The sequence below is a fragment of the Malus domestica genome, chromosome 11 (genome assembly GCF_042453785.1).
Source record: "Malus domestica chromosome 11, GDT2T_hap1".
Lineage (NCBI taxonomy): Eukaryota > Viridiplantae > Streptophyta > Magnoliopsida > Rosales > Rosaceae > Malus > Malus domestica.
In genome coordinates, this window is record NC_091671.1 from 14,691,409 (window position 1) to 14,700,836 (window position 9,428).

At 35.1% G+C, this 9,428-nt stretch overlaps 1 protein-coding gene and 1 long non-coding RNA gene across 2 annotated transcripts; both read left to right on the forward strand.

Moving 5' to 3' along the window:
• Window positions 1-2,211: 2,211 nt before the first annotated feature.
• Window positions 2,212-7,727, forward strand: LOC103447995 (beta-amyrin 28-monooxygenase-like). The gene is made up of 3 exons (XM_008387231.4): window positions 2,212-3,357; window positions 5,678-5,865; window positions 7,228-7,727. The coding sequence occupies exons 1-3, from the start codon at window positions 2,343-2,345 to the stop codon at window positions 7,531-7,533; spliced, it is 1,509 nt and encodes a 502-aa protein (XP_008385453.3). The 5' UTR covers window positions 2,212-2,342; the 3' UTR covers window positions 7,534-7,727.
• Window positions 7,728-8,005: 278 nt separating this feature from the next.
• Window positions 8,006-8,817, forward strand: LOC139189683 (uncharacterized). Its single transcript, XR_011573528.1, has 2 exons — window positions 8,006-8,398; window positions 8,515-8,817. It is a non-coding gene; the product is annotated as an uncharacterized lncRNA (long non-coding RNA).
• Window positions 8,818-9,428: the final 611 nt, after the last annotated feature.

Below are 9,428 nucleotides of genomic sequence, written 5' to 3' on the forward strand. Positions count from 1 at the left end.
GCAAAGAGAAGATAAAGTACCTTAACTCAACAACCATAATATAGTATCAAGCTGTTACAAACAGGGGCAGAACTTTCACATTATTTGATGCCCTACATGTTATTTCATTACTTTCCACTGTAAGTTTTTTCACTAGCATCCCCTACAACCATCTTGTATTGCTCGAGAGTATACTGGGATTTCCCACCGTCCCACGTTTATTAGAGAGAGGCTGTCGTTGTAACCTAGGGATCTAATTTTGAGTTAAGCGGGTTCGCGCGAGAGCATTCTCAGGATGGATGATCCACTGGGAAGTTCTCGTGTGAGTTCCTAAAAACAAAACCGTGAGGACGGGGTCGGAGCCCAAAGCGGACAATATCGTGCTACGGTGGAGTCGAGCCCGAGATGTGATGGGGGCCCGAGTCAGGAAGTGACATCTAAGGGACAAAATAGACATAAAAATAAGAACTAAAATATTTAAACCTATATTAAGTGCCATCAAGTTGCTGATGTGGATAAGTGGGTTTTTCCTATAATTTGTAGGCTTAAATGTTAAAATAGTCCTTGTGTTTTATTTATTGGGTCAATTTAATCCATGTGTTTACAATTTGGTCAATTTGGTCCTTGTGTTTATCTTCATTAGCCAATTAAGGACATTTTCATTTAATTTATGTAAAAAATTTATAAATTATTACAAACTTATTTATAAAATTATTATTTGATTTAAAATTATTTTAAAATGAAATAAAATTAAAAGAAAAATTATTCTCCTCCTAACTTGCCAACTTCCTCCCTAACATTACCCCCTCTTTTTTTTATGTCACAACCTTAATCATTTTTCATATTGGAAGCTTTATCTCTTATATGTGTAATTTCTCATTGATTTAGATTTTTTTGTGAAGAGAAAGGATAATTATATCTCATATAATTTTTCTTATGGGTTTTTTTTTAAAAGAAATTGAATTAAATGTCCTTAATTGGCTAACAGTGACAAATACGATGACTAAATTAGCCAAATAAAAAACACATGGACTAAATTGGCCATATGCCTATAACACAGAGACCATTTTGACATTTAAACCTAATTTGTATAACTTTTTTTTAACAAACGATATTCTTTATACTAAGGAGAAAAATACGAACTTAACCTCACAATCAACAATAATTTGTATAAATGACTGGTCTAAATCAATCAATCATAAAATCCAATGTATATTTGAATATAATTAAGGACTCTACACTGTGAATTGTATTTCAAAGGGGATTTTCATGCAGAAAAAGGGCCAGCAGCCTTAGTTTGAATTATGCGAAGTGTATTTCAAAGGGGATTTTCATGCAGAAAAAGGGCCAGCAGCCTTAGTTTGAATTCCTTGTGCATGACTTTATATGAATCGTGTATTTTCATGGGGTATTTTGATATGGGTCCAACGTAACTAAAAATTAGACCAATTTCAAAAGTCAAAAGTCACTAAAAATTGAACTTATTTCAAAAGTAGGCCTATAGAATTGGACCTATTTCACAATTTCCCTATTTTCATCGTACCTAGAAGAAGCAAACGGTAAAGAGAGGATCCGAAAGAGAGGATCCTTGTCGGATCCTCTTTGTGAAGATCTCAGAGATCCTTCAATTGTACGGTCAGTTTTTGTTAGGTACAGTTTATATTCAATTTGAAATAATAAAATATACAATGATTTCTGACTTCAAGATGTACAATGAATGGATGTGATTGGAGGATCCTTAGGATCCTCACAAAGAGGATCCGGTGAGGATTCTCCTGGCAAACGGTAAGCAAAGAGGGCCATATAAAATGGAAAATGATCCTCTCCGGATCCACTTTGTGAGGATCATAGGGATCCCCACATCCTAACCGCTCATCGTACATTATGCAGTCAGTTTTCTTCAGATACTATTTGTGTTTAATTTTAAATAAAAAAAAGTCAAAATTTCTGACAGTACGATTACAATAAACGGATCCCCACAAAGTTGATCTAGATGAGATCTAATTCTATATAAAATTAAGCTATGTTAAATATTAAAATATTTTAATAATATTAATATTTTATATGGCCGTCTTTGTTTACTGTTTGCTTCTTCCAATATTTTAATAGAAAAAATATTTTAATATTAAAATAATATTGCAAGTGGTCAACTACCATATTGGTGAGGATGAGTGTTGTACATACACCACGATATGGGTTTGAACTCCGTCAGCTTCCTAATAACATCTAATCTAACAAATCTATCATTTTAAGAAAAAAAATATTATAGAGGGACTGCTATCTCAGGTATTTTCTTTTATTTCATTGATCCATCCATTGTTAATATATATAGAGGATCGATTTTATAGCTTGCTTCGAGCACAATGGAGCTTTTGTACATGATCTTAATTAGTTTTGTGCTTGCCTGTGTTTCTCTCTGCTATGTTTTTAACCATATTCGTGTCGCCGCCGGCATGAGAAAGGAAAAACTTGATCGTCATCCGCTCCCACCAGGAAGCACAGGATGGCCAATCATCGGTGAAACCCTAGAGTACCTGCGCACGGCCAAAAAGGGTGTCCCGGAAATGTTCATGTTAGACAGGATTAACAGGTACTTGTCATCCGCTGGCAACTCTTGCAAAGTTTTCAAGACATCGTTGTTGCTTCAAGACATGGCAGTGCTATGCACTGCGGGCGGAAACAAGTTCCTCTTTTCGAACGAGGAAAAACTGGTCAAGTCGTGGTGGCCGGCTCACTTGGATAAGATTATCGTTGGCAACTCAGAAAAAACACTCAATATCACTGAGGAGTCTAATCGATTTCGCATGATTCTCGCTCCGTATCTGAAGCCTGCCGGCCTCCAACAGTATGTAGGAACCATGGATTCGGTCACCAAAAAGTATTTGGTTACCTTTTGGGACCATAAAGATCAAGTGAAGGTTCACCAACATGCAAAGAAATATGCGTTTACGTTGGCATGTAAACTCATGTTAGATGTGGAGGATCCACAAGTATTGGACAAACTAGAGGGGCTATTGAAGGATTTGTCTTCTGGGTTCACGGCATTGCCAATCGATCTTCCGGGCACAACATTTAACCGAGCCATTCGAGGATCGACGCAACTCAGGGAAGAAATTGAGAAGATTGTGGTTGAGAGGAGGATAAAGCTTTCCACTGCTAGTGCCAATAGTATGGTCGACGAGGATGGTGATCACGGAGATATGTTGTCGAGCTTACTCATGGAGACATATAGCGACGGGCAACAGATAAGCGAATCGGAGATTGCGGACAAGCTGTACGGTGTTATAGTTGCTGGCTACGACAATCTAAGCAGTGTGTTGGCTACCATTATCATGTATCTGGCGGAGTTTCCTCAAGTCTATGATGCCGTCCTTAAAGGTAATTAAGCTGCATTTTCATGGATTTATTATGAACATCCAGTTTGGGATAGTGGTGTTTTTTAAAACAGCTTATAAAAACAAGGGTAAACTATATTTTACACCTTAGATTTAGGTGCAATAACAACCTCATACAACATGTATAAAACATTTCAATCTTATACATTAGTTATCATTTTATTTCAATTTCATACAATCGTTAAAAAATCTGTTAAGTTAATCTTTAAGTAATAACATGGTAATAGTGGACTCTAAAATTTTGTTGACGTGATTGCTTGCTTGTGCCACGTGGCAAAACAACTAATAAAAAATATTTTAATAAAATATCAATTCTTTTGTTAAATTTTTGTAAAAAAAAGGGAAAAAAAGAAAAAAAAGAAAAACCAAACCCTCCCCAGTCCCAGGCCGTTCATCCTCTCCCCTTTGGTTTTATAATTAAAAACTTAAAAAAATAGAAAGGAGAAAAAGGAAAACCCCAAATTTTTCCAAAAAAACAGAAAAAGGAAAACCCTAAATCCTACCCAGTCCCACGCCCCCCACATTCTCCAAGCCCACGGCACCCCCGCCGTCGTCCTCTCCACTTAGCCATTCTCTCCGGCCCCGACCTTATTCGCCGTCCGCAACACCTGATTCCAGAACTCCGTCCTCGATTACCCCGATAGTAGTCTACTACCACGTTATTACTGAACATTTAATTTAATAGATTTTTTAACGGTGGTATAAAATAGAAATAAAATAATAACTAAGGTATGAGATTGAAATATTTTAAAGATATTGTATGAGGTTGCAATTATACCTAAATTTGAGAGGGTAAAATATAATTTGCCCTAAAAACAATTTGAAACATCAAATGAGTTTGGTAAAATAAAATAAAATGTGTGTGTGTTTTTCTTTTTTAAATTGCTATCAATGACAGAACAAAAGCATATAAAAGTATGAGTAGGGTTTACTATGTTTTAAAAAAAAGTTTTATTTTTCAAAGCATAGTAATGAGTACCTAGTTTTACTAAACACTCAAGTAACTTTATTTTATAATAATTTATTTTTACAATACAGAAAAAATAATTTTTTAAAAAATACATCAATACCAAACTAACCCGTAGTCTAAATTACTCAATTTGCAACAACAATTTAAGGATTAGAAGGATGACTACGACCATGATCATTAGAGCAAGTCCACCCCTAAGAACTTTGCACCAGCACCCAGCGCATTTATCCACTCAAGTGAACAGTAATAGATTGGAGTGAACAGTAATAGGCCAAGGTATCTCCACCCCTAAAAAAATGCGCTGGCACCCAACGTATTTATTTGGTGTGTTTGTTTTTTTTAAGTTTATTTCGGATAAGATTTTTAACCAATTTCGGATAAAATTTCAAATAAACTTAAAAAAAAATACACACTAAAATAAAATTACATACTCATCAAATAAACTTAAAAAAAACACACTAAATAAATGTGGTGTAAGGTGGAAGATGAGGGTTACGTATTTATAGAAAGAAAAAAAACTTTTTTAAAATTTTATTGTATTTAAAAAAAATATGTATTTTTTAATATTTTTTAATTAATTTTAATGTAGTTAATTAATCTGGACCATTGGATTTGAAAAATATTCAAATCCAAGAGCCAGGATCAGCCACATGGCCACGCGCCAGCAAATGGCCCGGCTTCTTGGTCAGCCTATTTTGTGCTGGCCTAGAGACCAGCATGGGATGGGTGCCAGGCTGTTGAACGGGCTGGAGGACATGGACAGGGTGCTGGGCTGCTATTTGGACTGAGTGCTGGGCAAAGTCCACTCCGGTGGACTTGCTCTTAGATATTTTTTTGTAAAAAACATGGTCTTTAATTGAGGATTTAGAAAATAAATGGTCCATATCTTGAAATGGGGTTGTAGGGTGGACGGAAATGACGTTGTAGAGTGGACAAAAATGACTTCAGTCATTGCTAAACCAGTTAATATACATAATTTCACTTTTCTCAACTAATATATATAATAATATTTGCTTACTTTTCTATACTATCTATTAATAGACCACTGTTTGTAAGCCAAAAACTAAGAGACTATCTATTATCTATTAGTAAAACACTTTTTGTCAAACAAAAAACAAGGAAAATGCTATTATACCTTTCCATGCTTAATTGAAAGAAAATATCAGGAAAGAAAAATTATGGGCACTTAAGTACTTTGCACAAAAAAAAAAAAAAAAAAAAAAAGCTTTGGTATATATTTTTTTCCATCCACATATCATCAAAGCACGTGTCTATTAAGAATAATAACTAAACCTAACTACTTAATTCGGTGGCCAAAATTAAACTTGAACAGAACAAATGGAGATTGCAAACTCAAAAGCAGCAGGAGAGCTGCTGAACTGGGGGGACGTACAAAAGATGAAATATTCATGGAGCGTGTCGTGTGAAGTGATGAGATTGTTGCCCCCAAATCTTGGGACTTTTAGAGAGGCCACCACCAACTTCGTTTATGAAGGACATCTAATACCAAAGGGAATGAAGGTAAATTATTTATAACTATTATAATTTATATAATGATAAAATTATTACTACTATATGCACAAACTTTATGTATGTGAATATTTAATTTTTATTGTTGTTTTAAAATGGAAAACGGAGCGGAAGAGAGAGAACGTGGGAATGAGGAGAGAGGTGTTTATTCTCTCTCTCTCTCTCTTTGTTTTTTTTAATTTTTTTTTTAATTTTTAATATTAGAGATAGATTAGGATCATATGTGAGTAAGGCTTAAAAAAAGTAAAATTTAGTTCTTGCGAAATTGCATTAGTGTCCATGATTTTGTGTTGTGATTGAAGATTAAATTGTGTTTTCACTTTGTTTTAATTAACAAAGAAGTTTTTGTAATTAATAGGTAGATTATTATTGTTAGTGGAATGAGGGTAATTATAAATTAAATAAATCTTGGGGTGTAGTCAATTTAGATTTCAGAAAATTTTATGCAAATTTTTAAGTGACAGATTTTAGAAGATTTTTAATGGACATTTTAATAGACTCTACAATTTTATATAGATTTTGACATATTTTAATTTCTAATATAAGTTTCTATAAATTTGTATGAACTTCTTTCATAAATTTCTTAAGATTTCTAAGCATCACCAAACCTAGTTAGAAAGCTGCGAGTGCTCTCATTGTAATAAGCATTGGTTTGGCGACCGTTCTACTAAACATTAGTGAACACTATTTTAATATAAAAAACATGTAGAACTAGTTAAACATTATTGAACACTATTTTAATATCAAATAAATCTTACTTCACTCACTATTAATAATTTAAAAGTATTCAAAAAAACATTTATAGGTTGTTATAATAATTTGGGTTAAGCCATACATTAGACTTATCATAATAATTTGATATCAAACTCGTTATTGACAACATTAAAACCTAAGACCTTGTAAAAAGAAATATCGCTACACCAAATGACTAATCAACCTACGAAAACCAATCTTAGACATTCATCACTAGTCTCCTACATAATTAAGAGGGACTTTTTATGAATAGGGAGATCATTAACTATATGGTCATCGCCCTGAATATTTCGTTTGTATTGGGAACATTGTGTCCGTGTATTTGTCCTGTTATATTGTTAGATGACTATGGTTTCATATTTCATTGATTTCCTTGTGAGATTGATCCTTGAAAATCAACTTAATTGTGTCGTGGATCTACTTGTGATATCCCTTTTTGGTGAAGATTGATTAAAGAGGGAACCCTCTTAAGTTATGGGTAATGTATATATATGAGCGTACTGGACGTGATATATATGATATTTTTTAGTACAATATATATGAATGAGTTTAGTTTAACTTTGATTACATTTGTATATGCATGCATGGATGAATAAGCAGTTGCATTGGAATGTGAATTCGACACATAAGAACCCAGAATGCTTCCCGAATCCAGAAAAGTTTGATCCGTCGAGGTTTGAGGGAAAAGGACCACCTCCTTTTGCATTTGTTCCTTTCGGAGGAGGACCTCGAATGTGTCCCGGCAAAGAATACTCTCGACTCAAAATACTGGTGTTCATGCACAACGTGGTCACCAAATACAAGTGGGACAAGGTTTTTCCTGATGAGAAATTCATATGGGCACCTGTGCTTCGTCCAACCAAAGGACTTCCAATTAAGCTTTTTCCTCACAATAAATCCAATTAACAACGTCGTAAGCCCTTAAAAATAATTAATGGATGATCAACGATCCTATGAATACATGTAATGCTATTGGAAACTGTATTTGGTTTTAGCTATTAATTATTGTTATTGTATGAATCTATAGTTTGTAGTCTACACGCGAATCCTATTCATGTATATGATTTTATTAATGGAATAAAGATTGTAAAAGTTAATCACGTTTGAATTTCCCTTTTTCTTTAAGTTGTCATATATATAGAAAATTTTCTTTGATATAGTTAGTCAATTTAGTTGAAAATCAGAGTACGCAACAAACATATATATTTAATACAAAGGATAAATTTCAATTTACTATCTTAAAGTTTCGTGGTTTTCAACATTTGGTATATGAAGTTTTTTTCGTTCCAAAGTTATACCTAAAGTATTAATTTTGGGACTGTCTCGTACATCCATTAGAGTTTTTCAGTAGACAATTCAAGGAAAAAAAAAAAAAAAAAAAACAAAACCCACCCGTCTTGTACCTCCCCCAACCCCTTCCCTCCCTTCTTTCCTCTGCAACACGTACCCTCCCTTCTAACAAAGATCAAATGCAGCAGGCAGCAGTACAATTCCAATTCAAAAGTTAAACATCTTCGTACACAAGTAATCAGAAACTTGCCTGATTTCGGCGCTGAGGAAAGCCGTGGGTGGTGGGTGGGGGGGGGGCGTTGCGGCCTTTGCTGGTAGCAGCAGCTTCAACAGAACTCACATTCGAATCCGAAAAACCAATTGCAAGAACTGCCTGGTCCGACAGCCGTGTTCGAGTTCGGCGCTTCCCAAATCCCAGTTCATCCTAAAATCCGAAACTTCAAACCTCTGCCAAATACAAAAACTAGAACTAGTTTCCGAGGTAATTTTTCACCTTCTTCTCGATCTGTGTATTTACATCTCTAAATACCAATCTGGGTAACGATTATTTTGTGGCTAAAATCCCCGTGATTGTTGACTGTTTTGATGGATTTGCAGGGAAGAAGATGGAGTTCTGGGGCGGCGGACACGTGGCGTTGAGTTTGGCGCTGGTGGGTTTTCTGGTTTTGTGCCGATTGGAAGGGTCGCTAGGGTTGAGGTTCGTGATAGACAGGGAAGAGTGCTTTTCTCACGATGCAAAGTGTTGATTTGTATTAGGATTCCTATAATTGTGTGATTCTTACCATATTTAGTTTCCTAGTTAGGATGTAATTATTTTCCCCTTATTCTTTCCCATATTTGTATAGGGTTGTATATATACCTTTGTTTGAGATGAAATACACATATCATTGAAAAACATTCTTTCTTCTTGGCACCAGAGCCGGGTTAGAAAAGGAAAACACCGAACCCTAATTGTATTTTTTCCACTGCCGTGTCCCTGATCAATTGCAGCGAGCAACTTAGAGTTGTTGCTGCCCGTTTCCTGATCGATTGCAGCGAGCAACTGAGAAGTTGTTGTTGCCCCGTCAATTCGTTCGTATTGTTCCAAAGCCCCATCAAAACTGTAGTTTTTTTTCTGCCCAGTTTGTATTAGTCAGTTCCAAGGTCCCATGGCTGAAGAAAAGGGGGTTGGTTCTCAGATTGTTCCAGCGGTTGCTCCAATTATGGTGCAGTCAAAGAATTCAAGCTTTAATATTGGTATGGTTTTGGATGAAAAGAACTATGATTTATGGGCTCCTCTTATTCAAATCCATATTGCTGGAAGGAAGAAGATGGGATATCTTCGTGGGTCTATCAAGACACCTAACGAAGATGATCCTAAATATGATGATTGGTTTTTTGAAGATAAAAAAAATTAAGAGTTGGCTTTTGCCTTCAATGAAGCCTGAGATTATGAAACGGTACATTCGGTTGTCTACATCGAAGGAAATTTGGGAATCCCTTAAGGCATCTTACTTTGATGAGAACTCAGC